The sequence below is a fragment of the Zeus faber genome (genome assembly GCF_960531495.2).
Source record: "Zeus faber genome assembly, chromosome: 19".
Taxonomy (NCBI): domain Eukaryota; kingdom Metazoa; phylum Chordata; class Actinopteri; order Zeiformes; family Zeidae; genus Zeus; species Zeus faber.
Genome location: NC_137206.1, coordinates 15,521,889 through 15,542,761, shown reverse-complemented (window position 1 = coordinate 15,542,761; position 20,873 = coordinate 15,521,889). Strand labels below are relative to the sequence as shown.

Here is a 20,873-nt window from a genome sequence, read left to right as displayed (position 1 = left end):
GGTCAGCGCATCACACCTGCTCTTTGACGCAGTGAATAAATAAGATCCCGGCGTGGAGCCACCCCGTCGCAGTATTCATGAGCTGCACTTTTTTTAAAATCCCAGAGTCCTTTGAGCTGAGGAGGATAAAAGCGGGAGGACTCTCAATCTCGTTCCCGCAGGCTATGACGCAATTCTGGTCCCGTCGAAGAGTGTCTAAAACAAGCAGTTCATTTAGTGCTTGGCCGCCCGTGCCCTTTTGAGTCTTCAAATATCACCTTGTCCTCAGTCCAACCGTTTCTCCCTTTTTGAATTTACAGACGGCAGCCAGGAGCGTTATGTGGCGCGGTTTAAGATTTGATGTGGTGTGTGTGTGTGTGTGTGTGTGTGTGTGTGTGTGTGTGTGTGTGTCTGTGTGTGTGTGTGTGTGTGTCTGTGAGTGTGTGTGCGTGTGTGTGTGTGTGTAAAAGTGGGCGTGTGTGTGAATGTGTGCTTGTGTGCTTGTGTGTGTGTGTGTGTGTGTGTGTGTGTGTGTAAGTGGGCGTGTGTGTGTGTGTGTGTGTGTAGAGGGGCGTGTGTGTGATTCAACAGAGTTGTGGTTGATTGATGTACGTCATTCCCGTGTGTCGTTCCAGGGAAGGGTTCCTCATAAGTGGGGAGGCATCACAGTGACCTATTTTCTCAAGCCATTCTCATATCTCTCCCTCTCTCTCTCGCTTTCTCTCTCTCTCTCTCTCTCTCTCTCTCTCTCTCTCTCTCTCTCTCTCTCTTGCTCTCTCCTCCTCTCCACCCCTAAATTTGCTATGATTTGGTTGTAGCACAATTAACCGAATAATCGACGCTCCGACCGCTGCCAACGCGTGAAATGCGGTCGGGCTGTATTCACACATCCATGGACACAAAACAAACAGACGAGCATCTTACCACAGAGGCCACGTCTTTCGAGATAATGGAGGTTGAGTCATGGGTAACTGAGCTCATTTAAAGCCATGGGTGTTTTCTGTCTGGAAGACTCGATATTTGCCGCCATGAAGTGACACTACTTAAACCTTCACCAAAGGACCAAACTGTAGAAGGGTTTTTTGCGTTGGTGTAGCCCGCACACAGCCTTATTCACTTTGTACAGTCTCGTCTGTTTCAGCCAGAGCTGTGGGTATTTTATCAGCTCTATGTTGGTAGACAGAGGACACTGCACAGAGAGCGATGGAGAGAGAGAGAGAGAGAGAGAGAGAGAGAGAGAGTTTGAATATAACAAGAGATAAGTATGACCATCGGCGCGCATAATGCGCTTATACTGTATGTTCTCATTGGCGGCAATAAGTATATTGAAAGCGAATATTTTCAGCGAGTGGATGCAGCCCCCCCCCCGAGTCTCTGAGTCACTGAATGGTTCTTTATTAGAGACAGACACACGGGAACAAATGATGCCCTATTCCTGTCCTTGACACTCGCGCTATAAAAAGAAGCTCTGAATAATTGCGTTCCCTTGCGGCTATACAGTAACAGTGCATTTACCTCAGCCATGCATCGGGCCGTCAAAGTGATCTCATAAAAATGCCAGAAATAGTGGGTTCTTAGTATGTTATCTTTGCGTAATAGTCAGTTTTCTAATATTTCTTATTTTTTATTCATCATTTGCTGTGTGCAAGGTTGATGTGCCATTACTAACAGGTATATTTGAGTTTCAAACTCAACTGTTGTGTCCGCGTGTGTGTGCGTGTGCAGGTGCTTGTGTGTGTGTGTGTGTGAATGTGTGTGTGTGTGTGTGTGTGTGTGTGTGTGTGAATGTGTGTGAATATGTGTGTGTTGCCATCCTGCTGAGGTGGAAATAAAGAAATGCGTTTATTTAAATACTCTGCCTGGGAATAAATGGACCAAATGTAAATTTCGCTGCAGCAGTTGTTTGCCTGTGATAGTGTCTGTGAGTGTTTTTCTGTCTTTGTGTGTGTTCTCCCTATTTGTGTGGGGTGTATATACTGTATATCGTGAACTAACTGATTTACATATAAAATACCTATGCATACTGTATTTACATATAACATGGACATGATTAAAGAGAAGCGTGCACTAAAAAACACGGTACAAAAAAAAAAAAGAAGATTTCTTCATGGCTCCATAGAGTGGGAGCTATGAAATATTTGAAACTTTAATGGGTAAGTTTTGGGTAAAATAAAGCCTGCCTCCCTCCGAACCCATTTCTTCCCCAATCTATCCCTGGGTAAAGTTAAAGTCGGTATCGGCATTTCTGGAAGACGATCAGAGCTGGCGGTGAAGGTAGTTTTTTACAAATCAGCATAAACATAACTTTTAAGTCTTTATTTATCTTTATAGGCATGGTGAAGCTGAGCAACATGATTGATCTTTCCGGGGGGAGAGCGTTGGAACGGAGGTTGCAGGCAGGGGTTTGCCGTCGGGATATTTCATTGAGGTAGCGGATGAGCGGGTGCGTGAATTTGTGTCGGCAGGAGGTTTTTATAGTGGCCGCCGGAGGGGACAGGGGAGCTAGCACAGCGAGAACAACACATATTAGCAGGCGTTATATTGTCGCGTTTTCTGACTCCCCCCAGGACCTTGGCGGCAGCGTTCTGAACACGCCGCCGCTTCTTGGCCGCCCCTGCCAGGGATTCCGATGAGCGGGTGGATCGTGGCGGCGCAGCCTTGAGGAGTCAGAGGAACGGGCGATAAAGTCCGCTTCTGGCAATGATAGCGTGGCGAGGGTTTTCTTGAGATATTTGTCGGACTGTAAAAGTTGCTTTTATGTCGTTGTCAGAAGTCAGGTGAGAGGTTCCCAAACCTTTTTTGACAAGGCCCCCGTGGTAGACTGATCTCTGACTGAGCCGCCAACCCATCAAACAGGATGTACATTTAGTCTGCCTCCTGTGTTATAAACTCACGTGGTTTAACTAATTTTGCTGCAGACCCCTGGCTCGGTTTGCGAAGATCGATAACAAGAGAGATGATTTTACTCGCTGAGGTCTCGCGATATGGAGAGCCTCCGCTCTGCTGCTGTTTAGCGGTAGGACATTCCACTGCGCTGCTTGGTTGGTTAAACCCTTCTTTTTTGTTACTTCCGATTTATGCATTTATCACAATTTTTTTTGCTTTCAACCAGAAATAACTGAATAACTATTGTGGTGATGGTGCTTCGCACAACTGGCCTGGAGGAACGAGTGATTTGATGAGAAAGATAAGGCTCTCGGTTGATGACAAGTATTTTCCCAATAATAGAACGGGTATAATTGTGCGCCCAAATGACTCATTACTGCCCTCTCCACTGCGACTGTACGCCCATACAGTTAATGGCGGCTTTCCCTCTTTCCTTCCCCAGGTGCATTATTTTCTCCCCTCTCCTTTCTTCTCTTTTCTCCTCACATTCTGATGTATGGAGCACGTCCTTAGCTCGCCTCGTTCTTTTCTTGGCTCACTTCCTCACCGTGACGTCTTTTTCTCTCCAGGGCTCTCCCAGTGTCGGCCGCCGGCGCAGCGCTGCCTGAGCGTCTCGTCTCCCTCCTACTCGTGCTCCGGTCTCGGACCGCCAGCAGCAGGGCACCGTGGCGAGGCCGGGGAGGATGGGCCGGAAGCTGGACCTGTCGGGTCTGACGGAGGATGAGGCGGAGCACGTCCTGAAGGTGGTGCAGAGGGACATGAAGCTGAGGAAGAAGGAAGAGGAGAGGCTCAGGTGAGATGGGAGTCCCAGACACGCGGTTTATTTTGATGCACAGGTGGCAGTTTTGGCCCCCTAGAGTGAAGAAAATGAGCAATTTTAAGCACCTGCGAGAGACCTTCAACCTTTCCTTTTTAATGAACATCAAAATGATAGGCCCAGGCTTTATTAAAATGTTGGTTCCCATCATTTATAAGTGATTGATTGATTCATTTTATTAGACAATTTCATTTTAATAAAGAACAGTTCAGCCAAGGCATTGAGTGTTGAAAGAAAAGGAAAAGTCGGGATAGCACAATAAAGACCAAAGGCTTATTTCCGTTGTGGTTCCTTTGGGGTTGAGGGGTGTGCAGGGGAGGGGTCAAGATGGCAAATTTGACTTGCAAGAATGACGCACAATCTAAGGATATTCACAATGACACACAATCATTAATCAAAACAATAATACAATACACTCAGCCAGTTATTCACTGTATTAACATCAACAATCCCCACCTCTGTGCTTCTTTGGACAATGCCTGGCCCTGTACTCGCCACATAGTCAATAGAACTAATTAAAAACTCAGTACATCAGAGATACTGTAAATACATCAAAATATCAACATTACTTCACAGCCCCCTCAGCATATTTTATTCCAGTCTGGGTCCCTCCATAACGATTCAAATAAATAAACGACATCAAAACAAACCAAGAAAATAAAATATAGAAAGACACCCTGTTAACAGACAAAAATGTTCCACTCTAAATAACCTCTGAGCCAATTCGTAAGTGCCAGCTTGGAACCTCCCAAGCTGCTTATGATTTTAAGATTTCCTAGCAGTCTACACTATTCCGCAGATTTACTGCCATGTACAAAAAGGTTTCCGTCCCCAGGTTACTCTTAACTCCTGGGAGAAACAAAGTCAGTGCAACTGCCCCTAGTGGAAAAGCTGTGAACCCCTCACCTACAGTATCTGACATCCCTCACCTGGATGAAATCGTTTTTTCGGTATTGAGGGACACTGCACAATCTTATATATACCATGCACAACTGCCTCTGAGAGACTCGTTCCTGTACTTCCAACCACCCGAGGCTCTCCAAATGAGAACGGTCAAGGTGATTTCTCATGGGGAGTTTCAGAATAACCCTAACTTCCTTGTTTTTGCAAAGTCTGTTTTAAAGGTACAAAGTCATACCATTCTACCGTGAACAGCAGGCATAGTCAGAATAGGGCTGGACAAAAGCTCCTGCCATGGTCACCGTGGCTTTCCTGTCTGGAAATTTAAAAAATTCTGGCTAAGAAGCGTGTTCTCTGGTGAGAACTTTTTCAGCGTGGCCCGCTCCTGATGTATTGCTATGCAGCACACAGCCGAGGTAATTGACTGATTCCTTAGCTGCAAGCACAGTGTCACCAGCAACAACATTAAAACCAGGGGACCTTTTTTCATTTTATCTTTGACACAAAAAATATGGATTCTCTTTCACCTAAATGAAGTGAGAGCTTGTTATAAGTCATCCACCTGCTGACATTAAGACGTTCTGCACTCGGTGTACTTTCAACCACGCTCTAATCTTTATGAGAAAACAGTACTGCAGAGTCATCTGCATATAAAAAGAATTTGCATAAAATGATAGACTTCGGGTCATTCTATAAATAAGAGAACAAAGAATGGTCCGAGTACACTCCCTTGTGGGACCCCACATTCTATAGACCTAGGATGAGACATTGTCCCACCGACATCTACCACCTGCTTCCGATATTTCAGATAAGAGTTAACCCATCTGACTGCTGCACCATTGAAATCAATGGCTTTCAGTTTGGACCATAACATAGCACGATCACCCGTATCAAATTCTTTCTAGTAGATCTGACTTTGCCATACCACAACGGTTCTGTACAACTGTTCACAGCACAACTTAACCCAATGCCTTGCTATTGCAAAACATATGTACTGCACTGCTGCAGGTTCTCACCGCGCTTTGACGCAGTCGATTGGGCAAACGTTTAAGCCTTAAAAAAATGTAAATCTCCTTCCTTTTTTCGAAAATGAGAAGCTCACAAATAAAGCCAGACGGTCTTTATATGTTACACGGAAGAGGAAAGCTCCATTTTTATCAGGTTTTTCAGGGTTTTATTGACTCTTTTGGACCTGTAAGAGAGAGAGAGAGATGTAAGAGACTAGAAACAGGATGTTGTGCCGCTTCTCGCCGGCAGCGTTCCGCCTTCGCGTTTCAAGCGTACTGCGGCAAATGCAAAACAAACAAACTTTGTATCTCTCCTTTTCTTTCCGAGGCTCCGCGGTTCATAGCGGAACGCCTTCTGCTGACAACGTTTTTGTTTTTGTTCCTTTTTCTTTTTTCTGTTGTTGTTGTTCCATTGAGTTTTCCGCCCCGGGGGGCCGTGGTGGTCTTGCAAGGTCGGTTGCAAAGCCCTGATTTCACTGTGCTTTCCCATAACCTCCACGGACAGCCGCATATCTTACACGCGACGGCCGCTCCCGTTTCTTCCTCCTCTTTTCTCCTCACATTCTGATGTGTGGAGCACGTCCTTAGCTCGCCTCGCTCTTTTCTTGGCTCACTTCCTCACCTCCTCTCTCCTCTGCCCGTCTCGGCGGCAGCTCGTAGCCGAGGCGGGGGGGATCCGCTCCCTCTCCGCGTCGGGCTCCGTATGGGGCTTTGGATGTCAGACGTGTGGTCAGCTCAGTCTCCCTGGCTCCCGCGGTGTGTTTCACCAGGGCTGCAGAAGGTTACTATTAGAAACGCTCCGAATGGAAAAACATGTTTATCAGTTGGTCGTTCGGTGTGGTGGACGGGGCCCCTGTAATCTTTTTACACATAATGACGCTCCCTAATTTTGACTCGGGGCTCTAAGGATTCTTCTGAAGGGGCTACCAGGCATTTACATCATCTATTTTGTTGTGGAAATCTCGCGTACGTGTACTTTTCCAGGCCAACTGCGGAGAATCCTCGGTGGTTTCGTGTTCTATCTTGAATAATTACACTTTTTTTTGTTGTCATTAAAGAAAGTGTAATTAAAGAGTAAAAGACCATCTAGGATGTACACTTAAACAACACACAGTCAGTTCAAAAACCATAAAGATACTGGTGCCTTGCGTTGTTAAAGATTCAGCTCATTTCACCCAAATTCGTTAAATTCTAGACTATAAAACTTCTATCAGTTCTTCAACTTCAACAGTTAAAAATAAATGATAACTTTCATGCTATTATTACTGCAGTTTATGGCAGAATCTTGCATAGATTAACGGCGTAGTAAAAAAACGTCGGATTTTTATGTGGCAGCAGGGATTCATAATAGAAATCAGGTTTTTAATTTGAAGAGCTCTTTAATTAATTAATTGTGTTGGCAAGATGTTGTGAAAGAGCGGCAAACTGTCAAACGTGGCTCTTGTTTTGTTCAAATGACTTTTTTGTTCAAATGACGTTCAAATGAAAAGTTTTAAACTTTTCGTCTTTTGAGTGTGTTCTTCATGTCTTTTGTTCCCTCATACGGTGCGTGTTGACCGGTCGCTCGGGTTTTCTTGACTCCCCCGGCACGAATGTGTTTGTCTCTTTTCTGCCACTGAACTACAAGTGCAATAACGGGTTCATATGTTATTACTCACTCCAATACTTAGATCGGATATGGGAGTATAATAAGAGCAGGAATCCGAGCAGCCTTAAAGCAAACTTTAAGACAACAATTTTGATAAAACACTTGCAGAAGCACCGGCAATAGCAGATAGTCAAGATTTTCCATTTCAGTATCGTATCAGTATCAGAAAGAAAAATATAGTACGAGCTCCTCATTCTCGATGGAGAACCCGCACTACAAACCATTTAACTCCCGTCCAGGTGCCAGGGTTCAGCGGTGTTATATTCTCAAGTGCACAAGACGAAAGGACCGTCATTACTCCTCCGCAGCGCTCCGTCCTGCCCCCGGGGGCCCAATTTGACACCGTAACTCACTCCGCATCCTTCTCCGGGACCAATGAAATGCCGGCCCCTCAGAAGTGGCCCCGATCGCTTGTATGGATAGTTTATTGAGCGGGAGTGGCGGTCTATAGGGGGAAAAGAGGAGCGCTGTATGGAAAGCAATCTGTATTCCGTGTGAGATATATTGCTGGTGCAGGAAGCGAGGCCACGGCCGTCCGGCCTCCATAGGAACCCGGGAAAGATTCAAGAGGTTTATTCGTCACATATATATATATACATAGTTTCATACGTATATGAAAGTATGCGAAAGTATGCAAAGCGGCGGTTCCTGCGAGTTTAAGAACAGTATTGAAACGGCAAACAGCAGATGGTGGGTGAGCGTTCCAGCAGGTATCCCTCTGCCCCGCGGGGTTTCCTCTCCATGCGTGGATGGCTCTTGTTTTCCTTCCAGCCCCGCCGAGTTATAAAGTATCACATGAATCCTTCAACAGGCTTAATTTACAAGTCTCAGCTGGCACTTTAAATGCTCCTTTTTTAAATTTCCCCCGAGCCAAATAATAGCAAATGTTGAAATACTTAATTGATATTACCTTCTGTTGCATAAATACCGAGCCGCAGTAATGAATATGTAAATACCTCAAGGAGTCGCATCAAAGCCACGTTGACAGCCATTGTTCGACCGTCTTTCGTTTGACTTGAGCTGTCCAGATGTTTTAGCTTTGGTAAATTATGATTTTATAGCCTCTGTATTTATGCTTTTAGCAGAGTGCAAGAGAGATCTTCTTGTGTGTGTGTGTGTGTATGTTTTTTATTATTTTTATTATAATTATTATGGGGGCTCCCCTTCCAAACTTGATGGACTTACATGGACATAACTGCACACAGATGTATTAATGACACTAACTCAGAAGAGCCCTCAATGATTAAAATATTGTGAAGGGCCCTTAACGCCCGGCGCATCTGGGCCCTAGAACCGTACACACTCTCGTCTGATGAGCTCCACCCATACGCCACTGATTGATCATTTTACCCGTTCCCAGCGAGGAGCTTCGTGAATCTATATCTCCTTGTTTTGAATAGCATTTCGAATGCATGACGACAGTGAATCTAGCAGGGGAGGGCACGCGTGTGACGATCCAAGGTTGAAGGACTAGTCCAAGTCCAACCTAATGGAGTAGTCTGTTAGGCCGGCAAAGGAGTTGGCGTGCGCCACAGATCTGCACTCGTCGCCACGATGCCGCGACGGGCGGAAGAGTGAGATTCTGCCAATTATAGAGGGTGAGCAGCTTAACCCCAGGCCGGGTGCTCCTCAGCGGTGTCTCAGCTGGAGAGACTCATTACGGACCGGAGAGAAGCACGAGAGGGAGGGAGAGCCTGCTTAGCACACGGCACAAGCACTCATACGACGGGGACAACTGTGTGCGAGGTGATTGCAGATAGGGAAGATGGCCGCCGGCCAATCTTACTCAGAAACCACTCTCTAAGATGCACTCCTGGACAATAAAGTACACCACTGTGCCTTTAGGGGTGCATCAGCTTTGTCATCCCGACTGTACCCTGTAAAGGCCAAATTTGTACCAGTGAGGTACACATTTGTCAGTTAATCATGCCAAGGGGACAAAGAGCGTAGGCCTACCTTAGAGCAGTGGTTCTACAACTCTTTCACATCGAGGACCCTCAATTTGATACGCATTAGACCCCATTTTCCCTATTTGATGAGATTTAGACTTGGGGACCCCGATCTGGGGCGATTTTTTATTGTTTGAACTTCCATACCTGTCTACACTATAGTTAGGAAGATCACAGTGACACGAGAATTAAATCTGTCATTATTGTACATTCTCTAATGGCGCTAATAGTCTTGTAGATAAAATAATGTTGAAGTTTTAATATTAATCATTCTGATCATTTTCCTAGAACCTCTCAAAGGACCTCTGGGGGCCCCCGAACCCCATGTTGAGAACCATTGCCCTAGTTCTTCCTGTGTGAGAAGCCATCGAACTGCTAAAGGTGCAATGCGGTACGGTATTTTAGAGTGTGGGAAGTGGGGTTGCCACCTTCAATGTGGAAAAATAAGGCATCCTTTGCCAGCGGTGCCATGCCAAGGGGACACACATCAAGCGGGGGTCTGGGGGTGTGGGGGTCCTCCCCCAGGAGATTTTGAGTGTCACACACCTCATTTCCTGCATTCTTGTGAATTCAATTTTGAATTTTTTTTTTGAAAATTGTAAATTTGTGCTTTTTATTGCATCAATTTTCATGTCCTCTCTGCTACTCTCAGTATGAATATAAAGGAAATAAAGAGTCAACGAGAGTAAAGCACAGTTGCGCCAGTTATATTAACGATTAAAACATCAGATCGTGGAGATTGTAAAAATGTTTGGTCTGTCAAAATAAACTATTTGGTGAATTTGGAAGAAGGAAGACCACAGAGAACACTATGGTGGATGACTGAACAATAATGTTTATTTGTGCAAATAAATTACTTGTATTTTGCTGTCAAACTGATCAGAACAACTCTCCTGGGTGTTGGCTTTAAAACGAAGATCAACCCGTTCTGGATGTTGGCTTTAAAACAAAGATCAACCCGTTCCAGAGTGAGGGCAATGTGGAGAAAGAAAATAATTGCTAATTTATCTACATTTATCTTAGCTACAGTGTGTGAACTTGTACGTACATGAATGAACAGTCATCTTAACCTTCAGTTTATGACCTTTCAGGAAGGATGGGGTAGCCTAAGATAAATTTCCACCAAGTGGGTTATTGGTTAAATTTCTGTCTCACACGCACACACACACACACACACACACACACACACACACACACACACACACACACGCACGCACGCGCTTGTGCGCGGAGGGGGCCGGTTCTTCTGCTTGCATCTTCAGAGACGTGTCAACTTGTGTATCCGGTGAATGGCACGATGATGACTCTAAATACAGTACGATCTCATTTCCACAGTACAGTTCTGGGGTATGGTGTTGGAGCGATCCCACTCTTGCGTCCTCCGCCCTCGGGCGTGGCAGTCCCCTGCTGAACGTTGCCTCAGGTGGGACAGTCCAGCACGGGCGACCGTGCCGTCTGCCTCGCACTCGTTCCCACTGACAGGGCTGACTTTTGGTTTTATTTATTTCTCGTGTCATTCCGAGCGTGTGAAAAGGCAGTGTAACGCGTTAGAGTGGGGTGTGCCCGAAAAATACCCGACAAATTGGTTTTTTTTTCCAACACGAGAGGACCCCCCTGTTATAAGGGGCGGACGGCAAAGAGGAGTGCGAGAAATACTTTCGCTGATCAGTGTTCGGTGTAAAAAAAAAAAAAATCTCTTATTTGTTTCATCCGTTATTTTTCTCTTTATTACTTTTTGGGAGAGTGCCTGCCAATACCCAGACACTCCCTCAGTGTTAATCTCTTGCCATCTCTCACTTCCCATTAATTACCCACTCGAGTGTGCAGTCCCCCCCCCTCCCCACACACACACACAAGTGTACCCCTGATTATTAAACAGCGGTATTTTGCGAGCGGCATATTTAATGAGTCAACCTGAAGCGTGGATGTTTTTCGGCATGAAGTGGCGATAAGGAACCGTGTTGTGTTCAGACGTGTCTGGCTCAGCAGCTTCCACACGCACAGTCTCTTCTATAACCGGTGTCAATAATGTTCCGTTTTTCGCACCGCAAGCGCCTTATTTTATTCTTTCGAGCCGACTCCACGCTTGCGAAACACGATTTCAATAGATTCATAACAACGGAAAAGGTCAAGGTATTTGAGACGGTTATTGGATTACCGTTTTATTTTTACCCTTTATTTTTTAACACTTGTAAAATGCATTTTTCTTAGGACTTTGGAGAAAAGGTTAAAGCTTTACCTTCCGTCTCGAAAAGCAGTTTTGTTTTTTTTCTTTCTATTTTTGTCACTCAGAGCCGCGGTCTTGTTTTGTGTCTGGTGGAAGCGAAGGCAGGTTTAGGGTTGGAGGTGTCGCCGTGAAAGGCCAAAACCTTGTCAACACGCGGTGGCTGAGAATGTCAGTCTGTCAGGGGCAGCGCTGACCTCGATTTCCGCTTGTATTTATCTATTTGGCATTGTCTCTGGGGGGGATGACACACACACACACACACACACACACACACACGCACACACACAGACCAACACACACACACACATGCTCATGCACTCAACCTGCAAGCCTTGTGACTTGACAGTGTCCCTCTGATTTCCTTCGGAAAAAAAAAGAAAGACCACATTGATCAGGATCAAAACATTTGCTCTAACTGGATTTCAAATTGTGTGCACTCAGATAATATCGGCCTCTGCTGCAGGTGGGTCCCTTCCATGGGTGGGGGGGGGGGGGTCCGCATAGTCGTCCATTTTTATCAAAAAAAACGCACTTAGCGGGGGGGGGGGGGGGTCAGGTTAACCTTCAGACCTTCGGGAGCGTACGGAACGCCACAACATCATCACGCGTTCAACTCAACCAAGCAAGGACACAAATGCAGCGGGAAACACGGCCCGCGTCTCCCTCAGCGCTTCTCACACAAGCTACGGATTCAAACGTTTGATTTTTCCTTTTTTTTCCCCTCTTTTATCGGTTTCGCTCCTTTGTCTCGGTTTTTCCCGAGAGAGGAAGCCGAGCGGACGGGTGTTATTCCCTCCCTTTTCGACGTCAAAGGTGTCAAAGCCGCGCTTAAAACCTGGCGCTCGGGGTGGGGGGGGGGGGGGGGCGGTCCGGCGTTCGCCACGTGACATTCTATCCGGCGGACGGGCCACTTAAGCAGCGGCTCTGTGTGGGACTAATCACGTCTCTTACATACGTGACTAATCGCGTCTCGCCTCCTCATCGCCCGCGTCGCGCTCATTAATTTTTATGCAACCGACAGGGAAAGAAAAAAAACAAAACTGGGTCTGGGAATCAGAGTCAGAATTTGGAGTTCGCCACGGTGTTACGGCGGGCGCGCTTTCTTGGCTGTGCTCGCCGTGGGGGATTAGCTGTGCTCTGCTGCTGGTGTGGCTTTATTTTGCACGTTGATCATCCATGTGGATGGAGGTTCTATTTTGGGGGGGTTATTTGTTTGTTGCCGTCAGGACAATATGTAAATCTGGCCACCGCCGCAGAGATCTGCATATGCGTGTGTGCGTGTGTGTGTGTGTGCGCGCGCGTGTACGTCCAGTGCGTTCTGTGCGTTTAGGAGGCATGATGGACAGATCAGCTCACAGTCCTCACTCCAAGGCTGCTCTTTTCATTTCGGCATTCCGTTTTCGACTTGTGACTCATCGCGTATCATTCGGCGCCTGGAAAACAGTTTTTACAGACGCGCCGATTATTAAGCCTCTAATCCATATCTTCCCTTTTTTCACCGCGCTCTTTCGGTTAATCTGCAATTGGCAAGCCTTCAGTGGTATTACATTCCGTTGATGTGTTCCCTGAGAGACTCATAACGAAGCAAGGAATATATTTGTTGGAGTCTTACGTTTGTCGTTGGTGCGGTGTTGTCAGGGTGTTCCCCGGTCGCTGTGTGTAAGTGACTGACCCGCCTTAATCTGTACCCGCTAATTCATAAGCCACGGGCATGACGTGCCATCGATTTTTTACGGACCTGAGATAAGGGAAATATTGCGAGGAGGCAAGTTTTCCGGAGGTCTGCCTCCCTTTCCCTGCGCCGCTGCTAAAGAGAGCAGATTTCGTGCCTGTGTTTCGGGGCTGTTAAGGTGATCTCTGCGGCTGCTCCAGGCTCTCTGATTTAATATGGCCCCGAGTAGAAGATATTTTAAATAGTCAGAAGATGAATTAGCATACGCAAGGAATATAGCCCCGTCTGACCGTGGCAATTACACACGGGTATGCTCACGCATGTTTTATTCTTCATTCTCTCTCTCTCTCTCTCTCTCTCTCTCTCTCTCTTTCATTCACACCCACCCACACACGCACCCACACACGCATGCACTCACGCATGCACAAACACACACACACACACACACACACACACACACACACACACACACACACACACACACACACACACACACACACGCACACACCTTTCTGACTCTCAGGTGCAGCAACTTAATTGAAACTCATATCCTCAGGGAGTAAAATGGATGACCTGTACAAACTGTAGATGTGACCCTGTTTTAGGTCCCAAAATGATCGTGGCGACAGCGATTAGAGAGGGGGACAAATATTCTTCTCATTTTTTTTTCTTTTCATGATTATTTTGGAGCAAAAAGCAACAGATTGAAACCAAATAAGAATATTTATTAGCGTATCTTCAAAGTTGATCATACATTACTGGTCAAAGTGCAGATATTCCACATCGTATATTGGAATCTATGTGAATCTCATTGGCTACTTTTATTACGTATATCATGGAGAGAGCTCCAAATACTGTTATATGGGAATGATGATGTATTTCAAGCCTATTTGACAATTTAAACATCAATACACCAGTCCTAGAAAGATGTGTATGTGTGTTGTGTGTGTTTGTTTGTGTTGAGACATATCTTTGTTTACCTCACTTTGTTTACTGTGTATCAGGGGGAAAATGTAAACAAATGTAAACTAAATATTTCACTCCTCCTTTTGCGCCTTAAAACACTTCCAGCTACCATGGTGATATATTCTTCTTAGCTCCGATTCTCCAAATGTTCTGGTCTATATTGGAAGATATTGTTTTCTATTTTTATATATATTCGTTATGTTATGTAAATATTATTCATGTAAGCCTTCTGTTCACCGTCCTCTGCTTGGGGGACGGCATGCACTGCAGTACCTTTTTAAGAAGAGCGGATAAAAGGTTTGATGAATCGTATTATTCAAGTTAACCTTGATACTGTATTACAGCTGGATCCGTTTTTTGAGCGGTTGCCAAAGGGAAATGCACTTCTTCACTTCTAACCCATACAGTCGCCATTATGGTTTGCATCCATAGTTCAGAATTAACTCTTTTAACAACTTGTTAATGTGCTTGTTATATAGGCGGACACTGGACTTAGACTGTCTGTCAGCCTGAGCAGCTGAATCACTCTTGGCTACTGCTTTTTGTGTGTTTTTTCTTGTGTGTGTGTGTGTGTGTGTGTGTGTGTGTGTCCTGCTGTGTGAGACAAATCACCGGCTTCACAGGACGGCTGTCCTCTGAAATTGCTGACCCCATGGGATTGTCTGATGAGATAGTGAAAAACAATCCACCCCTGTATCAGTTTGGCTTCATAGCAGAATCTATTCAAGAGGCTGGCCACGTAGTGTGTGTTTGTGTGTTTGTGTGTGTGTGTGTGTGTGTGTGTGTGTGTGTGTGTGTGTGTGTGTGTGTGTGTGTGGGCGTGCACCTGTGTGTGTGTGTGTGTGTGTGTGTGTGTGTGTGTGTGTGTGTGTGTGTGTGTGTGTGTGGGCGTGCATCTGTGTGTGTGTGTGTGTGTGTGTGTGTGTGTGTACATAGAGTACAGCCAAATTTACAGTTTATAGGTTGTTTGTAGTTTGCGGTTTTGCCAGAGCTGATACGGCCGGGCTCCCTCCCTCGGGGTTGTTTTGGAAAAGTAATCCTGTCGCTTTCAGACCTCAGCTACAGGGGGACGAGTTGGAGGTGAGCAGATTAGGAGCATTGCCAGACTCACATTCGGGCCTTAGTCCACTCTTTTACATGTTATATGGGAATTACTTACTATTTCACGTTATGGAATGCAAGTGTAAACCACCTGCTTTCTAATGATCGTTTTCCTGCTGCGAGTTGGTCTTTTAAAAATGACTGTTTCTCCAGCGCGGCATGAGGCAATGCTTTAGCAGGTAAATACTCTAATACCCCGGCTGCTCAACGCTGCTCAATTTTTAATTGGCAAACACACTGAGCCAGATTTATGGAGTCATACAAAGTAGATGAAAAAGAGCTTACCTTATTGTGAAAGGGGCGTGGGAATGAGGAATCTTCGGTTCTGCCATTTAGGAGGTTTAGTCCAAGCCAAATTCTGGAGGCAACTTTGTCCTGTGTGTTCTGGGCTGCGTGGGCACATGAAGTGTTTTCATTCTCGTCACCGTTATTGCTCTTCAGTCTGATTGTATTGTAGGCGAGGCTCGCTCTGTTTTTTTCTTTATTTCAGGCAATTCACAAGGTAACACTCAATTCAGTGTCTGGATCAAGTCTGTAGACTTGAGGGAGAAAACTGAAGGAAGACTCCATTATTTGGGATGGTATTTATCCCCAAACTTTGGGGGATAAATACCAATAAAACATCTTATTAGGGTTCTCTTATTGCATCCTCAAGTACACCTTTCAGAGGAATTGGATTGGATTGAGTTTGTGCTCACTGTTGTATTCATACATCTCGGGGGGCTAGAGACGTATTACTGCTTGGCCCTGAAGTCCAGATAAATCTACCCTTGGTGCTGATCCTCCAGCCCCTCACATTAGATTACATTCAACTAATTGTCATTGCACAGAGTACAAGTGCTGAGGCAACGAAATGCATTTCTCTGCATTTTACCATCCTAGTAAATGACGTATCTAGGAGCATGGGCTGCCATATAGCAGCACCCGGGGAGCAGTTAGGGGGTTAAGTGTCTCGCTCAAGGACACATCGGCACGCTACCAGGAGGAGCCGGGGATCGAACTGTTCTCCCTCCTGAGCCGCCGCCACCGTTCACATACTCTGGTGTCTCAGCAAACAGCGGGGACAGCGTTGGAACAACTGTATCAGCTGTTATTTCTTCTGTCCAACAGTCTACCTCCTGCTGTTACTGCTAGTTGGGACCAAACCTCCACTCTGCTCCGGCTTCCTGCCTCGCCCTCATCCTCTGGCTTTACCTCCAACTGCCTGTCTGCCTGTTCGTTCATCCATCCATCCAGGCATCCATGCATCTATCCAGACATAATTAATTAATTCATTAGTTTATTAATTAATTAATCCATAATTCGTCCATCCACTCATTGAGACATTATTCATTAGTAAATTAATTTGTTCATCCATGAATGAATGAATGAATGTATTTATTAATCTGTTTGTTCATTTATTAATTCATTCATCCATCCATCCATCTTTCCATCCATTCACCCAGCCATTATTCATGAATTAATGTGTCTGTCAATTAATACATTAATTAATTGATTTGTTGCTTCGCTTGTTTGTTTATTTGTTCTTTCATTCGTTCATTCAGTCATTCATCTGTATGTTCATTCATGAATTAATTAATTTGCTCGATCATTCAATCATTCGTGCATCCATTCATTCATTTGGTTTATTCTTCCCCCATCCATTCATTTATTAATTCATTTGTTCATTTATTCATTAGTTAATTCATCCAATTGTCCATCCATCCATCCATCCATCCATCCATCCATCCATCTGTTCGTCCATTCTGCTCACTCTCCATCTCGCTTTCCCTCTTGTTTCTTCTCTCCGCTGCCCACATTTCCATTCTGTGACCTTTGGCGATTCATTTATTAGTTAGGTTTGGTCCAAAGCCCTTCTTCTGTTGACGTTACCATTAGATGTGGTGGTTGGATGGAGCGATGTGAGGGAGGTGTGTGTGTGTGTGTTTGTGTGTGTGTGTGTGTGTGTGTGTGTGTGTGTGTGTGTGTGTGTGTGTGTGTGTGTGTGTGTGTGGGCTGGGCGGCGGGGCAGGGTGAGCTAAGCCCACGTGGCGTGAGTGATGCTGGGCGAACGACAGGCGTACGCCCCCTGTCTGCACAATCACCATCCCTCACTCAGCGACGTCCGGCGTTTCATTAGCCCCAGAGACACAAGATGCATTCACCTCCTGGATGCCGGTCGTTTATCCCCCGTGCCCTAATCTCCAATGAGATGTTAAAGGGACTTTTTTTTTCTTTCTGGGGCGGCATATTAATTCTACGGTGTTTGCCGCGGCGTCAGACTGTGCGACACGGTTCAAGTGATAGAATGCGGGGAAATAGCCCGGGGTTTTGGAAACGGCGGACGTGTGTAGATTTGAGTTCTCTTTGAGTGGAATGTCTGACAGCGAGGAATCCCCCCGATGTGAAAGTTCTGTCGAGCGGCTGACAGGGACAGGCAGAGAAGGAGGACAGTCGCTCTTTTGGGAACTTACAGAGGGGGAAAAAAGCTGTCATTCCCATGAATGTTCGCGGCGCCATCCAGGTGCAATCGAAACGTCTCACCGTGGCGCAAAGCCTGTCCCTCCATGCGGCGGCCTCTCACTCTCTCTGACGTTTCTTTGTGATTTTACACCGCCGTCCTCCTGACCAACCTCCGAAGGAACAATTTAAACAAAATCCAGACGACGAAATACATCAAGCTTCCGGGTCCCTATTCCCTCCTTTTTCTTGTCTTTTCCTGTCCCGTCCTGTCTTTCTCAACCTTCAGCTCCTTCAAATGTACCGTTACCAGTTATTACCGTTACCAGTTATTAGGATTTGGTCTAGAATTGATGTGACATTTCCAAACAACTGACAACAAGCTACTTCGATGACTGCAAGCACGCCGCGGTATTAACCGGATAAAGAAGCTTTGTTTTTGCAAAACAGGGTCTTAGTAGCGGGCTTGGCTTTGCAGTTATTTTTCCCCCTCTGCGTTGTGCTCTTGAGCTCGGCGTTTCGGAAACGTCAGACGCGGTGCCTGTTTGCCATGAAGGTAAACTATTTAGATGAGCATAATGCGAGACAGTGTGGAGGTTCTACGACATCATAATTGTGTGTCTAATACTGTACATTATCCATTTTGCACACGTGGCTGCCTTGACATCCGATTTAAAAGCATGCGTCAGTGTGCGCCGCAGACATGCATACGTCACACACCCTGAAACACACACACACCCACACACACACACACACACACGCAAGCGAAATTCAATTAGCGCATAGTGCGTTCCCTACATCCCTGCACTCCAACCGGCCTGTCTCTCGGCCAATTAGGCGCCCTTCCGAAACCACTCGAGCGCTAGTTCACAAGACAACACTGATCACATCCGCGGGTCGAGGGATCCCCGGCGCGGGGTTATTTCGACGCACGGCAACAGCGCGTTGAGGTTGATTTGGTGGGGGGAGGGTTGGACTTCTGGGCTTCTGAGGCTGGTGACCATGTTTAAGACCTCTCTGGGTTGATTTTGAAAGGCCATCAATTCTCATCTTCTCTTCCATTGACACTGTTACAGCGCAGGCAGGAGGCGTGTCTGTGTGTGTGTGTGTGTGTGTGTGTGTGTGTGTGTGTGTGCGTGTGTGTGTGTGTTTGTGTGTGCTTGTGTGTGTTTGTGTCTGTGTGCAAGCGTGTGTGTGTGTGTGGGCGTGTGTTCCCCTCTGGGAATGCACTCGATTAATAACTCCCCCCTGACACTCCGATTGTCATTCCATCAGTCAGCACAACTCAAGGAACCTCACCTTACCTCACATCAAAGACATCCCCTCAGGTCTCTCTTTCTCTCTCTCTCTCTCTCTTTTTCCCCACTGTTACTTCCCTCTCTCGCTTTCTTATTCTCCCACTCCACGCCCTCCGCTTCATCTCGCTCCCCTATTCTTTTTTTTTCGGAGGGCTCTCATTTGCCTTTTGATCGTCTAACTCCTCTTTATTTCCCATCTCGGAGCCGCCGCTCTCTAAAGCAGTTCCCATTAACCGATATTGTGTTAAATGCGTCGGTTTAATTCCGCACGCGGCTCGCCATGACAACGCCGCGTGTGACGGGTGCCTTCCAGCTGACTCCGTCCCTAATTCGGCGTAATAGGGGCGGTCCATGCGACGACCTCGCTGAACTCAGGTCAGGAAGGCGGCGGCGGGTTTGAGAACGCCGCAAAGAATGCACAGGGAGCGTCCTGAAAACGGTGTTTTCGCGTCATAATCATGAAGGGAAATCAATGAGTTGCATTTTCATCATCCCATAATCCCAAAACAATCCAATTTTTATCTTACATCCGTGTGTTCTTGTGCTCATCGAACTTCAGTGTGGGCCCGCATACCCGGATTTTTGACATCCCTTTAACGTTAATGAGTCCTCCCTTTACCGGATCCACATCCTCCGGGCGCGTGCGGCTCTGTATGTTTGATTTGGGGATTATCAGGGGAATATAACTCCAGGTTCTCCACAGCCAAGACGTCTCAGCTAAGACGGTCCCTGTGAACTCTAATTATACCGCATCTCTTGAGCAAACACGCCTGCATATCCACACACATCGCAAGCGCGCACACATACACACACACACACGCGCTGTCGTGATTGAATCCACGCAGCGTACCGACAATACCGAGGACTCATTGGGTAACCGTTGTCATACATCATCAATCCTAGGAAGGAAACACCTTAAAAATGCTCAAAGCACCTTTAAGTTATGCAAATCATTTACGGCCACAATTTTCTATTAAGGGTGGAAGGTAAAGAAGCTTAGAGTCGATTAACTCCGGGCATCCGATGGCCACCGAAGGCAAAAGGAGGGGTGGTAAAAAAATAAAAGGGGTTTTTACAGCTATCCATCACCGAAAAAACTGGAGCAAATGGGCAGAGCGTTGGCTAATAGACAGAGAGCCGTTGGATATTACAGTGCCAGCCACTCAGGATGGCGGCCCCGGCCAGCCGCCTGCCGACCAGATGCGTCCGTTCATTCCATTCAGATAAGCACGGGCCTGTCACTAGCCTGTCAAGGACCAGTCGGCTTTTCTAGGCGGCTGGCGTTCCAAGGACAGGTCCTTATGAGATGGGAAGCCAACCCAGGGATCGCGCCCTTGTCTCAAGAGCCCATTGAGGAGCGGTTTCAGCGGTTTAAATCATTCGCATAACCGCTATAACAACCACAACTAAACGGGCGACCTGGACCTCGGCTGTCGCTGCCTTTCCATTCATCTTCCACTGCATTAATCACTGTTTTTTTTCTGTGTTTTATCCTCACCATCTCTATATTTTATTCAATGTTTTTTTATTATCCACAAGTTAAGTTTACTGCTCAGGATTTCTGCAGTTGTTCTTCGGGAGATGAGATAGCCGCTGGAATTAAAAGCCCATCTGGACGTCTCCAACCGGCCCCTCGGAGACGTAGTTAGGCTCCGGATGCAATCTCCTCGCTCTTCCGCGTGATTTGTGGATGGGGGGAGACGGTCGAGATCAGGGGACAGGGGACGGGCAGGAAACTTGTGAGATAGCGGGGCGGTAATGAGCGCGCGAGAGATGGAGACAGAAAGGGAGTCGAGGGACCGAGATAAAAGACGGGAGGGAGAAAGGACCGATGACAAACTGCTGAGGACGTTTTTTTTTTTTTGTTTTTTTTCATCTCTGTTCTCTGCTGGAAGCGGGAGAATCGGATGCTGCCTTCAGCTCGAGCAGATAAACTGCCGTCCACACACTACATCAGCTGCCGTCTGTTTGTGTGTGTGTGTGT

At 46.3% G+C, this 20,873-nt stretch overlaps 1 protein-coding gene across 1 annotated transcript in view; it reads left to right on the top strand.

Annotated features, from left to right (window-relative positions):
* Nucleotides 1-3,548: 3,548 nt before the first annotated feature.
* LOC307244977 (rab effector MyRIP-like) overlaps nt 3,549-20,873 on the top strand; it is a gene marked incomplete at its 5' end in the record, with an annotated part of 108,689 nt that continues 91,364 nt past the window's right edge. The window contains one exon of the mRNA XM_080020388.1: nt 3,549-3,658. Within this exon, the coding sequence (XP_079876514.1) occupies nt 3,549-3,658 (110 nt within the window). The remainder of the gene's footprint in view (nt 3,659-20,873) is intronic.